Below are 25,094 nucleotides of genomic sequence, written 5' to 3'. Positions count from 1 at the left end.
TGGCAGTGAGCAGATTGCATTCTCAGGGGAGCATGAGAATGGAAAATACTGTAAATAAAACCCTAAATAGACAATACTATTGCTGTGGTCTGTGTGTGTGCCTTCAAGTCTCCTGCTGATTTATGGTTACTGCATTAATTTCATAGGGTTTTCCTTAGGCAAGGAATACTCAGAGCTGCTTTTGCCAGTTTTGTCTTCTGAAATCTACTTTACAGCACTGGTTCTCTTTGGTGGTCTGCCATCCAAAAACAAACCAGACCCTGCTCAGCTCCCAAGATCAAATGGGATCTGGTGCCTTTAGGGTACTATATTATCCTGGTGAAACAGGATTTCCACTCAAATTGCTGTTTTGCACAAAGGGGATAACTTCATCCCCTCTATTAGATAACAACCCAAAACTGGCATTCTGGAGTGAGAACATTTAAGGCCAGACATATGGAGGATTCGGCAGCTATTGGAAAAGAGATCATTAGTGGGTCATTTATGCAAGGCAAGTAAGGGCCAGAAATAATGAGACATGTAGATAAAATAAATTACTCAGAAACTTCTGTCTGGATGGCTCACGCAAGCAAATTTACCCAGACTGAAGTTCATTATTGTGCTGAAGGGGTGTTGTGTGTGTGCATGTGTGTATATATGACACCATCTGTTTATTAACTGAATGCAATAATCTAGGAGTTTATCACACGGGCGGCATCCCATGCAGAAACGGGATTTAAAACGGGATTTTAAAAAACCCAAAACCAAGAAACGCAAAAGAGCAATTGATTTTCAGACACATTGGGGTTAACAAAACATTAAACCAGCTAGAAAGTCAACAAAACACAATTCTTTTTACGTTCGGGACTTTCCTGAAGTAAAAAGAATTGCATTTTGTCTACTTTCTAGCCAGGTTAATGTCACATTAATGCAGCTTAATGTTCTCAGCCTCAGGAGAAGGCCGAGACCTCCTCTGAACAAATCTTGCAAGAAAGCCCCATGATAGGTTTGCCTGAGGGTTGCCATAAGTTGGAAGCAACATGAAGGCACACAACAACAATAAAACCAAGTTAATACAACTAGGTTAATATAATCACAAAGCTAGTTAATACAGCTAAGGACACTGCTGCTTTTGCAGATTTTTTCCAGTTTGATCAAACCTTTGTGGAGCTTCTGTTGGCTTCAAGCTGCTCCCAGCTCCTTTACTGTGCCATTCTCTGGAACCAATCATGGGAACAGGACACTGCCAGGATTTACTCCCAGAATGCTACAGTGGTTTCTAAAAATGGACCCATTTTTCTAACAAGTTTAAATTCAGAAAAAAAAATAGATTAAATTAAATAAGAGAGCACATGGAAATTAATCAGCAATCTTGAAATGATGAGAGGAAAAAAGCAATGGCACCCTCTACTGCCTCTTTTCCAAACTGCACATAAACCTAATGAGGAAAGGGATAGAAATAGAAATAAGAAGCATTAAAAAAAACAACAAGGAATAGCAGATTGGCCAAGTTGGTATTAAGAAACAGAGCAAGAACGCATTTATCTAAACTATTTATGTGGTTTGCAGCAGTTACTTGTTTCTGGTTTCTTATATTAATGTATACTCACATTCATATCCTCGTACTTTCCCTCTCTTTTTTCTTTCCCCGTCTTTTCTACTTATATTTTTAAAATCAATTAAAATGCATCTTGGGAATTATTTATGCAAAGGCAAACCCCTTCTAGTCAAGAAACCCCCCCCCCCCCATGATAGGTTCACCTTAGGGCTGCCATAAGTCAGAAGGCACACAACAACAAACAGGAAGAGTTGCCTCCTTTACATCTGATCACCACAATCATTGCTCCATTTGTGATGTGGTGCCACAAGACTTGTAAGAAACATAACATTTTTGCGGGGTTTTGGGGCTATGTGGCCATGTTCTAGAAGAGTTTGTTCCTGACGTTCTGCCAGCATCTGTGGCTGGCATCTTCAGAGAATCCTGGCATGGAAGTGAGTGGGGTGTGTGTGTATATATATATATATATATATGTATATGTGTGTACACACACACTGTGTGACTGTGTTAATCTGTATATTGTTCTCTTGTTGAATGGCAAGGCTTCAGGGTGAGAGGATATGCACGGAGGATTTGTTGTTTAGATGCTTCCTGGAAGTTGATTTTCCTTTGTGTCACAAACCATATTTCGAACCAGAGGTGCATGGGTTGGAGTGGTGTGGTGTGAGGATTTGCACTTTCCCCCTATGCACAAGACTTCATTGACATGTTGTGGTGATGCACCCCTCTCCCCCAATGTATCCCTGGGATGAAGTTGCTGAGCTATACAATGCAAAAATGGTCCAAAGAATATTATTATTTCTTTGACATTTGGAAGTTCTTATTCTCTCTTCTGCAAACTGCCAAAGGTAGAGTCAGAGCCTGTTCTTCCCTGACTATATGGCTGCTGGATTCAGTGCGTTGGCCTGGCATATGGCTCTGAAGAGCAGCGTATTGCAGACGGCTCCCTCTTGACCTCAATGCTCAGAGCTATGACTAACCTTTCCCGCTCCTTTGTTCCCTTAGAAATACATCATTCTGCCCTTAATTGAGCCTGTCTTGCTAGTAATAAATTATAACAATGCTCCCAAGGGACATTAGGCTGGATGTGATCTATAACAGTGCTGATGTCACAGGGAGCTTCCTCCAAGCATTCAGTCCCAGCCAAATTGAGATTAACTCTTTTGGTTCTGTATACTACTGAAATATTGAATGCTGAAATACAAAACTGGTTAAGTAATGAAACAGAACCCTGGAATAGGCTCTACAAGACAATAGCTTTTAAATGTTAAGAATCTGAATATAGCATGGCATGGTGGTTTTGAGCAGGAAACTAGGGTTCAAATCCCTGCTCAGCCATGGAAACCCACTAGATGAGCTTGGGCAAGTCACACTCTTTCGGTCTCAATGGATGGCCAAGGCAAACTCCCTCTGGAGAAATTTACTCCATACTGGCTCCTTACACACTAATACCTCCTTACTATGAAGATCAGTTGACATACCTAGTCAGTCTCCAAGCAGTTTTTGGACTCATGTCTCTGAGACCTTCTAACCACTAAACTGTACTTTTACTTGCTGTGGATTCAACAATGTAGTTTAGAATGCTTTTTCTCACACCTTATCCATTCTCCTTGACAATCTCTAAAATGCCAGCATACTAGGTGAAAAGATAGAAGTATTTTTTATTGGATTTGTAAACTATAAATACAAAGAAAAGGGAGAGAGAAAAGAGGGAAGGGATACATAGGATGTTATCATCATCTTTATTTATACTCTTACCTTTCAATGAAATTAGAACACAAGGTGGCTCACAAATTGAATCAAATATAATATAGTTAAAATATAAAATGTCAACATTAAACCAGATTTAAACTAGGATGTACATGTGTTGTACACTTTCAAGTAATTTCCAACGTATGGCGACCAGGGAGTCCAGGATGGCTCCAAACATGGTGGAATGGCTCTTTTTACCCTTTGGGGCTCTGGGAACCGGGGAAAAAGCAGCCCTGGGGGCCACTTGCAGCCCATGGGACACACTTTGCTCACCCCTGCATTAATATAAACTGATATATGCCCCCAAAGGAATTTTAGTTTTAGCTTACATGGGCAGAATCCACATTCATGGATGATCAAAACCGTAAGATCTTATTGACCAATGGATGGTGAATAGGGATGTAAATTTTCAACTATTTTGTTCTTGCCTGCGAGGGCAAATGAATAGTTTTCTTCTTGCTTTGGCAAGAAAATAATACTCCTCTGCACTGTTCTCCTTGTACTGGAACGTCGCAAAGTGTTGCAAAGGAATTATTTTGCACATTTTAAAAGATACAAACCCCTCCTTGCTTTCTATGTAGAAAATAGGTTTCCTGCGCAGAAAACCCATTTCTCAACAGAGGATGTGTTTTTCTCTGCAGAACTGTTGTTCTCTACAGAGCCAGTGTCACACTTTGGGGCAGTGACTATCAGTAGAAAAATATACAAAGCCCTTGCTCATCTATTATTTTTCCCAAGAGAGGTTGATGACTACTGGGAAACACCTTTTTCAACCCAGGAATGAATAACTGCAATTATTTTCTTCCCAAATGGTGAGTACTTATCCTTCCAACTTCGGACTAAGAGTCTTTCACAGTAAGGCCATCAGGTAAGTTCCGAGTCATCAGGAATATAATTTGGAAGTGCATACATATTTAGAAATATTAAAGATATTTCTAATACAGCTTTATGAATTATTCAATATTCTTCTACCACATTCTCCCCTGCTCCTATTGCCTTCTATTGCAGAAGGTTCTTTGGATAGATGCAATGCAAACAAACACAATCAGATGGTGATACCAGGGAAGTGTAACTTTCTAGTATTGCCTCTAACCACAGATTGAGAGTTTATTTTTTTCTGGCACCCCCTGGGCACGGCTAAGAGTGTATACTGACAGTGTTCAGCATCTGTGGCTGGCATCTTCAGAGAATCATTTTGCTTAAAATCTGTGCTGTACATGTAGTTTTGTCTTTTGCCTTTTTAAAAAAAATGCACTTTCCATATCACATTCCATACATTATATGTATCATATATATCCTTGTGATATGGATTACAGAAGATAATCCTATTTTTATTAGTTTATGTAGAATTGTTTGTTTTAGAATTTGTTATATACATATAAATAATAAAGTTTTTAAAAATGCAATTTAAAATCACCTGTTGGTTTATGGAATTTCGCAGGGTTTTCTTAGGAATATACAGGTGCCAGTTCCTTCCCCTCAAATATAGCCTACAGCTATACAGCTTGGATTAGTGCACAGCATTCATAAAAAGAAAAAACACCAACAGCAGATGTCACTCAAGAGTTATCGAAGTCTTCTCGGAGGAATCAACTGAATGTACAAATTGGGTTTCTTACTCACCTTCTGACTAACGTACAACAAAAGGCAAAGCAGATACATTTCTCAATCTAGTGGTAACGTGGAACGCTGTGGCTGAAACTTCTGTTGTCTGTGTTTTTACAAACCATACCTGATGGGCCCAACTGGATGCAGACTGTGGTATACTCTGAGGAAAATTTAGTGAATATCACCTCCCTCTACCAAGCCCTTTGCTCCTATTGGTAAACACTGCATTGCATAGCCCTGTGCACCTATATAGGATAGGGAGAAGTAGGAATTTCCATTGGTTAACCTGCTCCTGCAACATTATCCTGGATCTCTGCATTAAAAAAAACTGGTATGCAAAGGGATCTTGTAGCACTTTTGATTCTGATGGTGTAGAAGTTGTAGCATAAGCTTTCATAGATTTGGTCTACCTTCTCAGATGCTAAAGAAGTAGACAAAGTCTATGAAAGCTTATGCTACAACTTCTTCTACACGGTCTCAAAAGTGCTACAATATCCCTTTGCATAAGATTCCAGACTTACATGGCTATGTCTCTGAACTGGGGGAAAAAAAACATGCTCATTTGAAAGTTTGTTCACTACATTTCCATTCCATAAAGTGGTGGCTATTCAAGATTAGAGAAAAAAATGTGGGATTTTTTCCCCTCTACAATTGTCCTGCCTTATTTCTGGAATTTTTCCAAATGATATTAGCTTCATTTGTAACTTACCTATGTGTACACACCACTAAGAACCCCTACAGAAAATCTACAAAGGAGAAAAAGAGGGAATAGTTGTATATGGACAGGCAGCACTAAGAACTCTCCATTTGGATATATCAAATGAAACTGTTAATGAATGTTATGGAACTATTAAAAACCCATTTTAAAAGACATAGCTATGTGCGTTTTCTTTAGTATAAATAGAAGGGGACAGAGGAGTCTCATGCCACCTTTAGGACTAACAGATTTATTTCAGCATGAGCTTTTGTTGATTACAACCCATTAGAATAATAGAAACAGAATTGGAAGAGATCCAAGGGCCATGCAGTCCAACCTATGCCATGCAGGAATACGCAATTAAACCATTTCCGACAGACAGCCATCCAGCCTATTTAAAAATATCCAAAGGAGACAATTCCACCACACTCTGATGCAGCATATTCCACTGTCAAACAGCTTTTACTGTCAGGACATTCTTCCTAATGTTTAGGTAGTATCTCTTTTTCTGCAGTTTGAATTCATTGCTCTGTGTCCTAGACTCTGGAGGAGCAGAAAACTAGAAGCCATCCTCAATATGACATCCTTTCCAATACTGAAACATGGCCATGGTGTCATCTGTTAGCTTTTTCTGTTCCAGGCTAAACATACCAAGCTCCCTAAACTTCTCCTTGTAGGGTATGGTTTCCAGACCTTTCACCATACTGGTCACCTTCCTCTGGATTCGTTCCAAGTGATCAATATCCCTCTTGAATTGTGGTGCCCAGAATTGGACCCAGTGTTCCAGGTAAAGACTGAGCAAAGCAGAACAGAATGGTACTATTACTTACCTCGATCTAGATATTACACTCCTATTGATGCAGCCTAGGATCATACTGGCTTTTTTAGCTGCTGCATCACACTGTTGATTCATGTTTAGCTTGTGGTCTACTAAGACTGCTAGATCCCTTTTTCATGTACTGTTGTCAAGCCAGGTGTTTATTACATGAGTTGGTCATATATTCAGTACTCCAAACAGCTGATATTGCTTGTTACAGAGCTTGAAACTAGATATGAAAGTAACACATACTTTTAAATGAAGTGCTATCCCAATCCTGCCCCAGGCTGGGCTCCCCCACAGTTGTGTGTGGGGAAAAAGATACTGGGAACTTGATGTGATGGCAATAAGCCCGTATTTTTAAATTTAAGTGTATTTCAGTCACATATGGAGGCAGACAGGTCTTGTATTTTAAGAGGGAAATGTGAATTTGCTGAATACTCCCAGTTTCCATCATTCATTTTCCTGCAGTTACCCTCAACAACTGGGCACATTTCTAGTATCAGTGCTAAACAAAGAGATGATCTTGGGGAACTGATTCAGAAGGTGGAGGAGTTAATCCTTTTCTCATTCATGTGTCGTATCTTCAAATCAGATCTTCCATCCCCTTATGACTAAAGCAGAACCACTTTTAAAAATGTTGCTCTCAAACTTAAGCCAGTGCATTTTTAAAGAACAGCAATGACCAAAATAATTTGGATTTACCCCAAGAAACTTCCAATATTCCATTTTACATAATATTTAGTTTTATTTTTTTAAAAAAGGAGTCAAAGAATGTTGCGGTAAGAATATTTATATCTTTCCTTTTTTTTTACACTTTTTTTTATTAACACTTACAAAAAACATTCAAACACTGAGGAAAAATTAAATAACTTTGGAAGCAGAATTCCTTTCTTTTCTGCCTACATACATACAACAATTCTGAGCTGTTGGCACAAAAAATAATCCACATTCATAAAACCCTTACAACTATTATCAAACATAAATTAAGTAAATCATAGGCACTAGTTTATCAAATTCGTTTTCACACTTTCCCCAATATATCCAAACCTCTAAACACAGAAAAGTCCTAGGATGTCCTTGTAATCAAACTGGTAATGCACAGAGCCTCCCCTAGTAAACTGGCAGTTTTTCTTCTTTGACAAATTTGTATTTGATGGATGTTTATTCTGATGTAGCAGCAGGATGTTTCCCTAACTTAATACATCTTCAAAATGATTAAACAGCTGAGTTTTATAAAAACAGTAGTTTATAAAATATGGTAATACAACTTGGTTAAAAAGACAACATCTGTAATTTCTGAATGAAAGAAAACCAGTGAAGTATTTCCCCAATAAAAGCACAAATAAGAATACCTTTACTTCTGAAGACTGCAGTATTAACTTTGTTAGATCTAAGTTTTGAAAGTGAAACAGGTAGATTCATCTCAAAACATTTGGAAACCTCATGGTTTGTGCTCTACAAAACACAGCTGTTAATCCTGACCTCTGTTTCCCTATAGGTAGGTTAAGTTAATTTTGGAAGACACGCCATATAATTTTTGACCTAACTGGATGTGAGGACTGGCGAAATATAACTAACGCTGTATACAATCAAAAGGGGCACTGCTTCCCATACTTTGCTAGTGATTCATGCAGCAAAAATCATTCCACTATGAAGCAGAAGTGTATTTATATCTACTTTTAAAATCTAGTTAAGCTGAGAATCAGAAAAAGGACATAGCATCTGCATGTCTGTCTTGGCAGTTAACCTGTGCGTGAGAAACATGGTAATAGGAAAGGCCCTGCTTTAATCAGTAAAAGGTTACCCATACATAGGTGGTGAGATTTCTGCTATCGTTATCTGGTCCTATCGTGTCTTGTTCACTTTTCCAATTCAAGTAAAAGTTGCATGGCTTTTAATCCACTAATCTATGAAGACTAGCTAAGAATTTGAGGAGTGAAATTCCAAAATCAGTTACCCTTTGTTGAAAGGTTCCAAAGCACATTTTCAGAGGCAGGCACGAATGAAGTTAAAAGGCAATCTACCCTGTACTCCAACAGAGCCTGGTGGATTCTTCAGTCATATCCTGACTAGCTTCTTGTTATATTAAGCATTTTGCAAGTGCTACATACTGACAGCCAAATGTCATAATGAGAGACTGTCCAATCATCCCATATAACAAAAGGCATATCTCTTGTGATTGATGGGCCTCCCTTTCTGTTACCTTCACATAACATATTTTCAGTCTTCCAAAACAACTTTAAAATGTGGAAGGGGAAGGGGCTTGAGGTTTCAATAGTAACAGTTTTTCTACTGGGTAGAGTATCCTGCCAACAAGAAAAGGCAAAAACATTATTAAGTATTGATTAGTATACAGCCACTAGAGGAACTCAATACCTTGTAAACATATGTGGCAGGATTTTGTTTTTGTTTTTTAAAAGAAAACTTTTACCAACAATGTAAAAATACAGGTGTAAGGCAAAGTACATCGTTAAAACATTAACATGGGCAATAACTTCAGCAGAAGTATTTACAAGTAAAAATAAATTTTATGAAATCAATTGGGTTTGTTTTGTTCGTCTTTTGAAAAAAGGATAAAGATTCCGTCATACCATGAAACAATTACCCACATGAATATATCATTTGGTATCAACAGTACAACTCATCTCCTTAGAATGTCTAGGTTACAAGTGCATAGTTGTTTTCATGTTATCTAGAGGCATGCTCACTTGAGTTCCAGGCTATAAGCACTGTGGTGTAATTTCTTAATGGACACTACTTCCTTTTTTCTTCTTCAAGGAAACTAGCTCTAAAAAGGACTTCTCAAAAAAGTGTATTGTGTTAAAAATGTGGCTGCGATAGCAAAGGCCATCTCTTCCTGAGCCAGGAACTGCTGGGTTTAGAAAGATTGTACAACTGATACAAAGCCCTTTTGGCAATCAAAACAACATAACATAAAATCAGATATGTCAAGTCAACATAAAAGGATGAAGCCATTCCCACTCAAATATGGGAAGCCTATTAAATCCAGACTGTTTTTTAAAAAAAAATAATGTTGTGGCTTCCCTACCACTTTTAGTGAGACTTCAGAAACAACTGTTCCATTTTATCTCAACTGTTTCTCAGTTCAAATCTTCCACAATTGTTTTCAACAATCTCAAAAGTACATTAGTACTTTGCAATCCATTTTTTTACTTTGATTAATAAGTTAAATCTTTATATATTAGATTTCCAAATTGTTCACATTTTACTTTAAATCAAATCAAGTAATGTGCGATGTTTCACAAAAACTGCTTACTATTTTACATGCTGCTTTTTCAAAATGGATATTTCTTTGGCATTTTTAGGTATTTGCTCAGATGTTGGTTATTGTAATCATGTGAGCATTTATAATAATTTTTATAACAATTTAGGAAGCAAGGGGGGAGCTCCAGAGGTGAAAAGTGATTCATGTAAAAGTGATTTGTGTGATCACCAAGTATCTGATGTTAATGTCATTAAAGTGCTGTTTTATAATCTCTGCCAGTTTGTGCTAATTAAGGACAGAGAGATCTGGGGATTTATAAACCCCCCAAAGTCTTATCTGATCAGTCTGCATATTGATCTGTCATTTAGCCTGGTGAAGGAGTACCTGCTGAGTAATGCAACTTTGTAGTTTAGTAGCAGCCGTCCTTCCAACTCTCATCTTTCACGTTGTTATAGGTTTTGGGAGCTGGCAATGTTCTGAAATAAAATGTAGTCACATGAAAGTCTTCACCCACAACAGAAGATGAATGTATGTCTTCCTTTAACATCACATTTAATTGAATGTATTAGCACCTACTACTATTCTGAAGAAAGATAACATGGCATAGTGGTTTGGGTGGTGGATTGTGACTCTGGAGACCAGGGTTCAAATCTCAGCTGAGCCATGAAACCCACTGGGTAACGTTGGGCAGGTCACACTATCTCAGCAGAAGGCAATAGCAAAACCCCTCTAAAGAAACCTTTCAAGAACACCCTGTGATAGGATCGCCTTATGGCCACTATAAGTCAGAAACAACTTGAAGGCACACAACAACAACTATTCTGATAAGCTATTCCATATAGAAAGATAAATTTTAACAAATCCATTTTGGTTACTTCCAGATTTAACCACAGTAACAAAGACCACTGAAATCAACAGGAATTCAATCATTTCTAATTTAAGCTGCATTGATTCAAATGGCTTTATTTTCAGCAGGATTAAAATTGGATTTAGATGTTTAAGTGAATCATAAACAATATTAACATTAATGCAGTTTTAATATTTCTGATATATTTCAGATACATTTGATGAAAACAGAATGTTGAATTAGAGCGGCCTAGATCTGAAGGTAGTTTTTATCAGAATTATTTGGCCTTCTGGACTCTCCCCTTCCCTCCCACATCCATCCATTCATTTATTCATTCATTCAGGCAGCTCCCTTACTGAAAGACTTGCTTCCACTCTTCCTCTTAGCCTAAAATCAATCCTAACAATGTAATGCACTTTCCCACAAAAGACACATGCTACTGGCTCATCTGTGCTACGTAAGCAAAATGCACAAGAACTGCATAAAACATGGGCCTTGCTGCTAGTGAACTGTGCTTAATTCAACTAATGAAATTTATGTAAAGAGCTTTGTTGTACACCTTCAATCTATTAAGAATTAATTCTGATAAGAGCAGCACTATTCACTCAGAAGTCACTTGTATTCAACAAGACAGAAAAGAGAAACCTTAATTCTAACTTTTCCCCATGACCTATCAATCATGCTGACTTTCAGACAGTCAAGTAGGCAGGCAGGTTAGAGATTTAATGACATTTAGCCAATACACTTGATCCTCCTAGAAGCAATTTATACCCAAATCGGCAGAAACATTTTAAAATGGTAAGCAGGCAGAATATCTCTGAGTTATTTCTTACTTTGATGATCCCATTAATAGTTCCACTAACAGAGGCTATAATGTCACATCTGCAAAAAAGTTGCACGCAGAGTTTTCCTATGGTCTGGAAAAAAGGATGTGTTATTTTAACAGAAGATCAGTGGAGATCAAGTAACATTAAATACTGACTATGGCTTAGAGGGACAAGGCATTTGACATTATTCTGCATACCAAGTCTACATTCAGTTCTTCCCTCTATAAATCCTCCAAACAGCCTTTGCATGAAACTAGTTTTTTGCTGGTATGTGCCTTCAAGTCATTTTCGATTTATGGCAACCCTAAGATGGTGGTTTCTTGGCAAGGTTTGCTCAGAGAGGGTTTGCTGTTGCCTTTGTGTATTACAAACAATGTTGCCCTGTGGTCAGCCATTATCCATAGTAAACTGCTATACAGACTTTTCACTAAACACATACGCACAGTCAAATTTAAATATATCTGAGGTGACATGGTGACAAAAATATTTCCCTGGCAATTGTCAACAGATAAACCACTTGCTCTGATGAGACAGCTATCCTGGAAAGCTATTTGTGCACTTCTACTCCAAATCTCATTCTGAACTCTTCTGTCCTGCAAAATCCAGAACATCAGTACACTGGAGCCCAAGCCAACAGGCTAATCAGACTGCTACTTGTATTAGGGGGGGGGGGGGAAACCACTCTTTATATCATTTATATTTTACATCTAAATTCAGAATGACTTTAATAGATTAGAAAGCTGGGCCAAAGCTAACAAAATGAATTTCAACAGGGAGAAATGAAAGGTACTGCACTTAGGGCAGAAAAATAAAATGCACAGATATAGGATGGGTGACACCCGGCTGAACGAGACTACGTGTGAAAGGGATCTGGGAGTCCAAGTAGACCAGAAATTGAACATGAGCCAACAGTGCGATGCAGCAGCTAACAAGGCCAATGTGATTTTAGGCTGCACCAATAGAAGTATAGTGTCTAGATCAAGGGAAGTAATAGCACCACTCTATTCTGCTCTGGTCAGGACCCACCTGGAATACTGTGTCCAGTGCTGGGCACCACAGTTTTAGGGAGCTGGGCATGTTTAGCCTGGGGAAGAGAAGGTTAAGGGGTGATACAATAGCCCTGTTTAAATACTTGAAGGGATGTCATATTGAGGAAGGAGCTGCTCCAGAGACTAGGACCCGGAGCAATGGATGCAAGCTCTAGGAAAAGAGATTCCACCTCAACATTAGGAGGAACTTCCTGACAATAAGGGCTGTTTGACAGTGGAACACACTCCTTCTTCGGAGTGTAGTGGAGTCTCCTTCTTTAAACAGAGGCTGGATGGCCATCTGTCGGGGATGCTTTGATTTAGATTTCCTGAATGGCAGGGGGTTGTACTCCATGGCCCTTGCAGTCTCTTCCAACTCTATGATTCTGTCTGACAAGAGGATGTCACACATGATATCAGCTGTAACAGGAATTAATTGGTGGTAGTCTATTGTTATTTAGTGGTACTAAATTGTTAAAAGAGAGTAATTATCGCATATTAATAACTTGTCTGAAATTTGTGATCCAAAGCTAACTCGATATTTGTCAGATATGTCACTCAAATGTGTAGCCGAACTATGAAGCCCATGAAATAACTACTTTTATTCAGAGTGACTACAACACAGATAAAGATACACATTGAGGTTATTTGGTCAGTTACCCCTTCAGCAAGCCCCCTCCTCAGTGAAGAGGTAGTGCATGAAAACCAGGAAGCAGCTTTCCTTTCTGTACTTCAGGCAAATTTTAAATTTAGATAATTTAAAAGGGAGTCTTAGGCAATTCAACACAGCAACCTTTGCATTCTTTGCATGAATCCAAAAGTACTTAAAGAAGTCAACAGGTTAGCCCAAATGGAAATGACAAAAGGCTGCACTGTGTAGTGCTTCTTTTTGCTATTCCAGGCAGTCACCCATTGGAAGGGCCAATAATGATATCTAAAATAGACAGAACAAATAGGGCTATGAAACAAAATGATGCTGGGTATCTAATGCCCATGTTATCTGCACCTGTGTGGCAGAGGGAGTTGAAAATTAATAAAAGTTATGCCAGAAATTTCTTCTTTGTTCTCAATGTTGATGTTAACAATGTGTCACAAGTATTTATTTATTTACTGTGAGGTGAATGAAGCGAATCCTAACTGCATGTATCTCAATGGAGCTTATGAATGAAGGACAGGCTGTGCTTCATTTGCCCGAGGTGGATTATTCTGGTTTCAGCACATTGCCTTGTACATGTGTAGCCAAGCAGGTAAACTTAGATCCAATCACAAGGGAGATCACAAGGGAGATCAATATTTAACTGACAAAGGGAAGAATGACAGGTTGAAGCTAAGCTCATATAAAGGAAATGTAAGATGAGGTAAAAAGGGGATGAGAAGCTCCCTCACCCAACAAGATAGCTGGAGATTTGCCAGGTTGGAGGGGAGATTCCTACCTTTGCATGGCAAAAGACTGCATGACACAAAACTGGTAAGTTACTAGTATATTTGCACAAAGAATGCAACACAGTTGTAACAGCAAACCTATAACTAATGTCCAGGAGGAGGAGAACAAAGATGTCAGAAGGACATTGTACGTTGACTGGACTTTTTATATCCTGAGACATATGAGGGATTTTTGACTGGGGATATAAACCAGATTTGTCCCCACTTATGACCTGCAATATTATAACAGTTTATGTTGCGATCTGCCTTTGGAAGACCACAGTCTTGAAAGATGACCAATATAAATATATAGTAATAAATGCACTGAAGATTGTTTTAAATGACTCTGAGCCTGATTTGAAACCTCCAATGTGAACTAAAGGGCTGACATCAGCCGTGCTACCAGCCTCAGCCCCAACTATCCAACTATCAATAAGGATAATGAACTGCATTTGCTTTAGAATTTACATAAGCAGGTGTTTTTAACAATAATTCACAGTAAAATCCACCTTATACAGTTTGCTTAATATAAATTTGTACTCCACAAACTTCTAGGTTTCCCCAATTATTCACTCTGCCCTTAAGCTTAGAAATAAAATAGAATACCACACTAGTGTTCATGGTATGCATGTACAGTATTTATTTTCTGCCAGGGAAATGCTTCCACAATATGAAAATCAAAGCAACAAACTCACCTGCGAACAGGCTGTGCAAGTTTGCTACGAGGCACTGGTATGCTCCCAGTGGAGGGGGCACTAGGTCTTGGCAAGCCACTCCTCATCCCTGTTGTCCCTGCAGGTCTTGTAAGTGTAGCACTGTTGATGTTGCTGGCTGGACTTGGAGAGGCTGAATTGGGAGCTGCTAACTGCACTGGTGAAGAGTTGCTATGTGGAAGCTGGATGACTTCTGGAACAGCAGAGCTAGGTCCATGGTTACTAAATGCTTTTACAGGCTGCCTCAGAGCCAGAGGAGATGGTGCTGCTGGGGAACGAAATTTACTGGGAGAGGGAACTGGAAAATTAAAACAGAATGGTCACACTTCAATAGCAGAGCATCAAAATACTTCTAGATTAAAAACAGACAGAAACTGAAAGGCATGTGTAATACAGTGGAGATTAACACAGAATATGAGCTATGCTGATGCTCAAGTATCTTTGGAGAGAAACAATAACTTCTGAGAAAGAAGATGCTTAATTTATCACATGCTTATAACATTCTACTCAAAGAGATTAACAATCTGATGTCTGGTTCAACATGTAGCCTGCTTCCATTTATGATTGCTGTGAGCTATGCTTTCATAGCAAGCCATAACAAAAATGTGTTTGTTTCTCTGTCGTATTCAGATAAGCTAATTACTGATTACATCTATATTTGGACATGGTTGTTTTGTTCAGTAACTCCAACTACAGGTTAGCACAGCACTGATTTTTATAGTTTGTTCCTTACATACCATTATTTTAAACATTGTTCACAGATACCCAGAGATATGCTGTGTATCCTGTCAGAAAACAAGTGGTATTTTCAACAAAAATTAAGACTGCAGTCATTTCATCCAGATCTATGAAAAAGTGTTATTCTACAATTTATTAAGCTCTTATTTGAAATGCTGAATTTTATACATAATTGAACTAGATCTATCTCTTTGAATACTTTCTCTGCTCGAACTATTTCTACCACCTCATAAGATACAATTTGATGACTGGAAGGAAAAAAAATAAGAAAGTGGCACTCTTTACATGTCTTCATACAATAATATAGTGGCCAAGTTAGGCCCGATACAGACGGGCAGAAATGACCACCAAGACACCACATTTTCTGCACCACACGGAGGCTGCAGCAATCAAACACCACAGCTTCCGGGAGCCCTAAAAAGGGCGTGCACCGGGCACCATTTGGATGCTGTGCCACGCGTATGTCATCATGGTGGCCCCCATGAAGATGGGGAAGCACCATTATGGCGCAAGTAGGGCTCAGGAGTGTGCAGTCGCTCCACGCTCCTGAGCCCTAATTTCGGCCCTAGGACGGCGCTTGTTGCCCGTTTCTATCGGGCCTTAGTTTGAAATATAATGTGGTACTTTTTAATATGCACATTTAAGTCCGAATGAACTGAAAGTGACAATTACCTTTTAATTCAAAATCTAAGCTATAAAACCATGCATCTTAGGACATGGGAGAAGACAGATTGAGTTCTACAGCTAGATCTTTGAGTTGTTTGCAGTAGATTAACAACAGCTTTCAATTTCCAACTACTTAACAAAGATGACAAAATTATTATTCCACCTAAATCAGGCAGATGAAATTGATAAAGTCTGCACTGCAGTAAACAGTAGTAGACTCTCGTGGGAAGAAAACAGTAAGCTCAGTTCAGGTTTACTATTAAAAATAAAGCTCAAGTATCAGGATATACACAGAAGCACCACACTTTTGTAATTCTAAGAATCTTCAGAAAGATTCTTTCTGGCAGATCTTGGAATCCTATCAGTAAAGAAATCTGTATTACTGGTTCTACTGTAAGCACTACATACCTAAAAAAAGTGATCTAAATATAAGGTAATATCTGACAGTCAAAATCACTTGTATGGAAAGGGTGCAAGACACTAACTAAGAGATTCAAGAGGTATAGAGACAGCCAACAGAAAGTGATGGTGCTCAATGTTCCACAGAAGTGAGCAGGCTCTTTCACTGAAAATTCCTGAAATATCATGTAACTGAATGCATTACAAGAAAGTTTGAACAATGAAAGTTTATAACTCAATGCATCACAAGAAAGTTCAAGCTTTTTTACCTTCAATTTTTTCATGCTTTGGCAAAATGAACACTTCAAAATAGAAGAGTTGCAAGATATAGATAACAATTTTTAAACTATTTTATGGAAATATTCCATAGAGATATTATGGGATAAAACATGGTGATATGCTGATACAATGGATACATGGAAAGAAAATGCCAAATGCAAATGAGATATTTTTAGAAGAGGTCAATAGCATGAACTGTAAGAATGGCTAAATAAAGTAAGAGAAATGTACAAAAGAAATCTCAAACACAACTTTCAAAGCTCTTACATCTGTAACAAAATAAGAAATGCAATTCAAGCAGAGGAAGAATTTTGAATACTGAACTAGTTTCTAAATATGGGCTTTTTGAATAAAATCAGAGATTAATGTCCTCTCTGATATTCCTGTATGTTCATGCAGCCTCTAAAACAGCATAATAAATTAGATTCCCTTGTCCTTTATTTTCAAATGGTCCAAGATATTCTAAGAATTCACAACAAAACTGACTTTGTACAATACTTCACCACACCACACTGCCCACTTATTGTACACAGCTGTGAATTTCATTGTAACAATAAAGCCTTTAGAAGAGGAAGCATGTGATGGAAAAAAGGAATTCTTTGTTTGAGCTCCAAACCATGGCCAGCCTGATGAAATTATTAAGACTGCCTAGTTAATTCAATTCTGAACAGAAGCTTTTTGCTCAGAGAATATCTCCCAATATCTATAGCTTCCAGAGAAAACCTCTGCATATCTGCATTACCCCTTTTCAGATCCAATGGCTTTAAGACAGTGGAATACCTTATTGATAGGGCTGTGGCCCTTTTTCTGAGGTAAGCATTGACAAAATAAAGTATAGTGGGCCCTCCCCTTAGCTGGATCCCCCCGCAGAAGGGCAAATCTGCCTATTCTCGAGCCCCATAGGAAATAATGGGGTGCATGTATGTGGCGACGCGGCATGCGTGCTCCACAGGCGCAAACGTCATTGTTTTTCTCCCGCGCAGCTGCTGCATAAGCTGGAAGCTGCATAAAATGTGCCCACACATGGCACGGGCACACTGTACATTACTAATGAAACAACAGATGTTCAAAAAATCCTTGACCACAGCTAAAGAAACAGTCAAAATCAGTGTCTACACACATGAAGTGTACTCATTAGGAAGCAACAATTCAAGAAACGGAAAGCAGATTAGAACGTCTTGTAGGGAAATGCATAATGAAGCAGAGCAAATAACCCACATCTGGAATTTCCATGTGATACAATATCAATATTTTGATGCTGGAATACTTTCTGGGTGTAAGAAACATCTTGAGGTATAGCATAAGCAGAACTTAAGTGATATGTTAACTGCCTATTAACCATTCTAAAGTGGAAAAGGCTATAATTTCTAATAGTTCAACAGACCCAAATAAATATTCCAGGATTATTGTGGGACCAAACATTTAGGGCAAACATTGTTAGCTGCTTCGGCCTGCTTGGAGACATGGGATATAAATAAAATTTATTATTATTATTACATGGCCAAAAATACAGTACAACAACCTCAATTTGATCATCTTGGCTTCCAGGGAAAGTTCAAGGGTGCATTTGTTCGTCTCTGTTTGGCTGTCCACAGTATTCTCAGCACTCTTCTCCGCACCACAGCTCAAATGAGTTGATTTTCTTCTTATCCACTTTCTTTATTTTCCAGTTCTCACATTTTTGATAAGAGAAAAGGTACAGTCCTTACATTGACCCATGGATAAGTCTACCTAAGTTTTGGGGTCAATTTTTTGACTAAAATTTGTAGACTTATACACGAGTATATACAGTATGTAGATTCTCCATGGACATTAATTTTGTTTTCATGTGCAGCAGTAAGCCTTCCTTTTTACTTTCTTCTTTGACCTTCCTTGGTAATTGTTCCAAGTCTATGATGTTTTCCACTAGTAGTATGGTGTCATCTGCACATCTTAGATGGTTGATGTTCCTTCTCCCTATCTTCACTTCTCTTCTTCTAAGTCTAAACCTGCTCTTTTTAAGATATTTTCTGCCTACAAGTTACTGGGTACAAAACTGAACCAACAGAGAACCCTGACATTTTTCTTACTACGAATTCCTGTCAAGAGTCTAATAGTGGGCATTGCAAAGGGCACTGGAGCATGATGAAGCTTCCAGATCTAATTTGACAAGAACTACCAAGTTTCAGTTGGGACAGAGACCTAAATAAGATGCTATTAAATACAAAATATAAACCGCCAGTGTTAAACAGAGTGGAAATTGGATGTGATGTGTGTTGAAATATTCAGGAGATTTTGCAACAACTCTAGGAGACTCAGGTTTGCTGCCAGTGGGTAGGGCAGGAGAGCCAGTTACAATTAGAGGATCAAAAAGTGTGATTTCTATTCCACACCAAAGGTTATTTATGAAGTCAAGATTCCAAAACTTTTGATAAGCACTATCTGGGGCTTTTAGTTTGGTGGCATGGTTTCTAAAAACAAGTTTGTCCACGGGCCTGTCAGTTTATCTATGGGCCTGTACACATAGGCCAACAGGACCATATTTCCCCCAGACTGCTGTCATTCTGTCTGGATGATGCAGGCCAAAAGTCTGGTGCCAGAATTGCCAATTCAGTTTTCCTGAATTGGTCCAAAGTGGCTTTAGCGCAGGCCAAAAAGACCTAGTGTTGGCTGTAAACTCTGCGGCAACAGTGGGCACACCACATGGTCCCATTATCTACAGCTGCATCATCTCAGAAGGCCCCTGTTGTGGCTGCTGATGTCGAAAGGGGGGTGCCTGGCCATGTGAGTGTACTGTACTTAAATACCTCATTTATGCTCTTATGGCTATGGTGCGGGCCTTCTAAGACATGTCAGTGACAGGTAAGAGATGCGCAGTGATGTGAGAATGTATGAACACCCACCTTTCACCATGCCAGTCCAGGAACTGACCCTGGTTAGAACCAGGGGCAGGATACCATGGGCTTGGCCCATGGTATCCTGCCCGTCTGCTCGGGCCCCATAACTACAATTATAGTTCGAGAAATACTATCTTCCTGACTAAGTGGAGAGGTTTTTGGTTGTTTCATCAAGCTTCTAAAATTTAACCTACAATGATTTCAATAATTTGAAATGAACCATTTACATTTGTTGTTTGGTCTGTTTTAAACTGAATTTTATTTATTATTTTTTCTTGGTAAGTTGATTTTTTAAAATACAAAATTAAAATTTGTAATAAATAAATAAATAAAGCAAGCAAGCAAGGGGTTAAGGAGAATCTTGGTTCTCAGACTATTGATCCGTAACTGCACTGTTTCAATCTGAGGAGATATTTGGTAGGAGAAGAGGTTGCCCTTTTTATTAGAACACACAGAATAAGCACGGAATAGTTTTTAGCAGATGATAACTGGCCCTATGTTGCATGTAATCATGTAATATGCCTTTGTTGATATTTTAAGATCATGTAAAAAAGAGTTTGTTATCTATCAGGCACAAGCATCTGATAAAATGGAAATCTATACCCATCCATGTGGTTTACTGCAGAGTACATTTTACTTTTGAGTGTTTCTGCCAGCATTCTCCAAGACTGTGAATAAAGCTTTGGTCTGTGCTTCTAATATTATTGTGGAGAGTATTATCTTTCATCTAAATAGAAGATAAACAATAATGTAATAAAATTACCAGCATCTGAAGTAGAAATCATCACGTATGCATTCCCCATGTGTAGGTGGTTAAACAGGTACAATTATAGAGGATACAGCTCAGCTACAGTAGTTCTAAGATTTGTTGCAATAAAGTATTTCATTTTTCTGCCCTCACAGATCCTTCACAGGGACTCGTTCTTGGCTAGACTTTGAGTTTTATGAGAATATTTTATTTTGTTGTTGTGTGCTTTCAATCTTACCAACATGAAATGAGTTCAAGCTTTATACACATCATAAGCTACTTGAATAAGGGGTGTCTGTGAAAATTCAATCATGAGACTACAGATGAAAATAGTTTAGATGTTTTCTAGGTCACTAGCAGGACACCTTTCATGGTTCAATGGTGTATCTGGTTTCAGGAAAATTAAATTATTCAAAATGTGTAAAAATCCTGGCCATTGATACTTTGTTCTACAAATTCTTGTAACAGTTGCATTATTTGGATAATACAGCAATGGATAAAAATGTTATCTTACTGGATTTCTAAAGGGGCATGACTGTAGATTCTAACTTCATCTTGTTTCATGCTTTCTCATTTTTAATCCTGAAAATATCCAGTTCAATTTCTTGCTTTATAACTCTTCCTCTTCAGATCAGAGATCATGAGATAATATGGCAGGTAAGAACACACCAGTATGGAAAAGAAGGAAGTTTGGTTTGAGGAAAGAATGAGACTCTTCCTGAAGCATGAATTTGCTAGTAATTTTGCACTTAAGTCTGTACTCATAATTTGGAAAGATGCTACATGCATAATACATACTGTATTTTAAAAATGTTTAAGCTTCAATGTTAAATGTGGAAGAACACTTTATTCTTGCAAGCATTTGAGAAAAAAATACAACTACATGTTAACTGATGTATTATAAATTTGAATTAAAAATGTGATATTTCAGATGCATATTTTGTTTAATAATCATCCTAATGAAATAGCTCTATTCTCAAGTAAGCGGACCTATTAGTTTTTGGAAAGTATCTGAGATCTCCAGATATCCTAAAACAGAGCAGACCAAATGGAAATGCTAACTATCAAGAGGGTTTACTTCAAGGAAGAGTAACTGATCAGTTCTTGATGCCTTGAAATCATACCCAAATTTTCAAAAATATGTAAGATAGTGAGAGCTCTATTGTTCTGAAGGCATTACTTCAAAACCTAGAAACATGAAAGTTTATGATAAAAGTAGCTGAAGAATTGTGATGATCTATATCTGTTTCTAAAGTAGATTATAAAATGCTAAAATTCATGTATGATTGGCAAGTTAATTAATTAAGAAGGAATTTTTTATGTGATCCCACAGCAACGTTTTAAATAAACGTTAAGATCAAAAATTGCCACATGTCACTGTTAATCTCCAAAAGAAATGTGAGATATGAAGGAAGACCTCAGTAGTCGTTATTTAGAAAAATGTAGCAATGTTTTATATAGAAGAACCTGTGACATATCTACCATTAAATTCACTTCCTGATAGTCTATAGATTTGTTATTTCAATTGCAGATGTTTAAGCACAAGGGAACAATTTTCTAAGTTTAGCCGGAGCTCAATAAGAAGCTATAAGCTAATTACCTCCTTTGGTAGCTGGAGAAGGAAGTAGCTGTTTGGCTTTGAAGGCAACACGAGGCAATTTTTTCTGCCTTTGCAGAGCTGTTGAAACAAAGACATATTACATCTGTCTAAAGAGAGAAGATAAGGAATGTGAACTACAATTCAAAATTTGCTTTAGGATTTTAGAACTGTATCTGCTTTTGAAGTATCAGGAAGCAAAAAAAGCTAACGAAAAGCAGAAAGTTTTCAAAAGCTGTTATGGCTCCAGCAGAAGTAGCAGAAGCAGTGATGTGTTTCCTTTTAAAGAAGTGATGTTCATTGGACTAAGAAGGATTGCAAAGGGAAGTGTCAAACGTTTTGTAGTACAAAATATGTTAAGTGTTTTAGCAGGGAAAGAGCTTCTGCAGGTCAAAGCCTAGGAAGCCAGAAGAATACACCCCCAGAAGTGAAAACAAACCACCAGCCAAACATGCCACAGCCATATCCATGCAAAGTTCAACTCAAGCACAGCTGTCACATTTAATTCTCAAGACACGTTTCATCAGCTAGTCAACTCTGCAAGGTAGCTTCTTTTCTCAAAAGCTAAAGAAAACTGTGTTGCTAAACAGTTTACAAAACCCATACAAATTTTTTTGTCAAATCATCTACCATTTGAATGTGTCAAGATATCAAATTCAATACTACAGTTTCTTACATAGGTAGGCTCAAGTTTAAATGACAAAATTAATCTCAAACAAACTACAGTGCAATCTAATGCCTGCCAAAGAGGAAATGAATTAACATCATACCGGTAAATCAAAGGTTAAAGAGCATTAACGATAATTCAACACAGCATGGTCCATTGAATTTATGAGCCTCAGACAAAGTTTGAGTTCTGAATAAGGAATACAGTCCAAAGGCTGAGAGAAATATTTCTAGTATTGCCTGTGCACACATTACCTTTTAACTGGATTTGTGATAGTATGTGATCATTGCTAACCCAGGTTAAATCACACACTCCAAAAATCACTTTAACAATCCTGATTAAAAACCTTGTTTTTCACATGGGTTTAGCAGTATATTCAGTTTCATTTTAATCTACATTGACAAGAATCACATAAGCACTAATACTCAAGCAAAAAAGAAGCAAGGAGAACCTTTCATGCAAAAGTTGAGATACATATGATTTTGAAGCCTACGCCTAAAACCTGGATAAAGTTGTTAAAGTCTGGACTATGTTTCTAAAAAAGAATCTGCTCCTTGCTTCTCTGATATGTTTATGCCAAGCAATACTGCATTGAGAATTAGAGTAAATATCTAGATAAAACTGTAACTTCTATCACAATGACATTTTAGAAACTGCAAAACTATTAATATATACAGAGTAGCTATTATTTGTCCTTGATCTGTCTCCATCTCCCTTCAGCAAGGAAGAGATCTAATTATTTGAAAGAAAAATGCAATTATTTCTGGATAAATGGATGTAAACCACTTTTTCTGAAAATGAAGTCCTAATCCTCTATTTGGAAGTAAATCCCACTGAATTTAGTTTTAGGATGTAATACCATACATATTTACACTAGAATAAATCCCACTAACCTCAGTGGGATTTATGTCTGAGTATACATGTATAATACTGCACTGTAAGTTTTCTACCATTAAAAAATTGCTTATCAAAAACCACTGTACTTCTACTGAAAGGAAAAAATATGGATGGCTTGCTTAGTTAAAATATTTAAACACCTATGCAAAAATAGATCGAAATAATCAGAGTAAACTCTATTGTCAGAGTAACACACAAAATTAACCGTCCATAACCAACTAGAGGAGAGATTGGGAAAGCGCAGCCCATAGACCACAGGTTATTTCCTATCATGCCTGGTCTCATGTCAAGAACTGAACAGGCAGTTGATGTCTATGTCACTTCCTGGTGACGCAGTGGTTAAATGCCAATACTGCAGCCACTTACTCAAAACCACAAGATTGTGAGTTCAATCCCAGCCAGGGGCTCAGGGTCGACTCAGCCTGGCATCCTTCCGAGGTTGCTAAAATGAGTACTCAGTTTGTTATGGGTTATTAGCTTACACATTGTAAACCACTTAGGAAATGCTTAACTGCACTGATAAACAGTATAGAAATGTACTTACTATTGCTATTGCTACTTCCTGTTATAAATCCCTAAAACATGACACAATTGCTCTCCACATCTTTTAACCATTTGGGTATATTTTTTAAAAAATCACATTGGGGTTGGAATGGGGGGAAACCCCAGGAACTCCTGGGGGGGGGAGTGCAGCCCTCTAACTCCAATGACTGCCCACTCTTGAGATATAATGAATATATACACACAGTAAATTAACCAGCACCTTGCAGGGACGTAGCCAAGGGGGAGGGGGTCTTGGGGTCCGGACCCCCCTTCCATTAGAAAAATGAATGGTGTGTGCTGCTGTGCCGCCGCCGCGCCCAAGCCCCATTATAATGTGGCACTTAGTCTGGACCCCCCCCTTCCTAAAATCCTGGCTACGTCCCTGCACCTTGTTATACAATTAGTGGTATTACACTGTTTATAATCCTACATTTAGCCACAGTAAGAATAATTTTGTGAAGACAGGCCAAACATCTATTTAGTACTTGCCTCTAATAGTAGCCAGACAGAAACTTTCAAGTAAATTAATTTAAAAAATCAGCATGGCTTAAACAACCATGCTATTCTCACCCCACTCTGGTATTAGTTAAACAGAAATTCATTCCCTGTGCATATGTAAATGCAATTTTAAACTATTATAGATAACCAACATATATAGGCCTAGCCAGCCATATAATATTTTGTGTAATTTTAAAGTAATCTAAGATGCACGTGTTGTGAATTTCATAAATTTGCGAGAATATCTCTTTTCTCTATTTTTACTATTCTTAATACCAAAGCATTTTGTTGGGTAATTTATCTCTTGAGATACAATACATTATCTTTCACTCTCTCCACACTGTTTCTGTTGTAGTTCCCCAATCATCTTCACCATCCCCTTTCTAGATAAATGCATCTGTCTGGAAACTGATTGAGCAGATCGACATAACGTGACTGTATTTGGATTATCAACTCCCATCTTGATAATCCATGACAGGCATGTGTTTTGTGTACCTACAGACAACAGCTTCACCATTATGTTTTAGCTTCTTCTTTTGCATGAGCTGAGCAGCAAAACAAGCCAGGAAGCTACACTTGACCATAGCTTTCTGATATATTCAAACTGAGAACAATGATTAATGGATTCCAAACAAGCCAGGATTTAGAACCAAATTTGAACTATGGTTGGCTACTAAATCCTGCCTTGTTTGAAAACTACCTACCATAT

The 25,094-nt window shown here is 37.9% G+C and overlaps 1 protein-coding gene across 3 annotated transcripts in view; it reads right to left on the bottom strand.

The window, feature by feature from the left end:
* Positions 1–7,134: 7,134 nt before the first annotated feature.
* Positions 7,135–25,094, bottom strand: part of SLAIN2 (SLAIN motif family member 2) — a 47,137-nt gene continuing 29,177 nt past the window's right edge. For 2 of the 3 annotated variants that reach the window (XM_042467911.1, XM_042467910.1), the window contains 2 exons: positions 14,460–14,775; positions 7,135–10,116 (listed from right to left, as the gene is read on the bottom strand). In XM_042467911.1, coding sequence (XP_042323845.1) covers positions 10,050–10,116; positions 14,460–14,775 — 383 coding nt within the window. In that variant the 3' untranslated portion in view covers positions 7,135–10,049. Of the gene's footprint in view, positions 10,117–14,459; positions 14,776–21,783; positions 21,862–25,094 lie in introns of all 3 variants that reach the window. The other variant, XM_042467909.1, reaches the window with a different exon arrangement.

This window comes from Sceloporus undulatus, chromosome 5 (genome assembly GCF_019175285.1).
Source record: "Sceloporus undulatus isolate JIND9_A2432 ecotype Alabama chromosome 5, SceUnd_v1.1, whole genome shotgun sequence".
Lineage (NCBI taxonomy): Eukaryota > Metazoa > Chordata > Lepidosauria > Squamata > Phrynosomatidae > Sceloporus > Sceloporus undulatus.
This window is presented reverse-complemented; position numbering and strand designations above follow the sequence as displayed.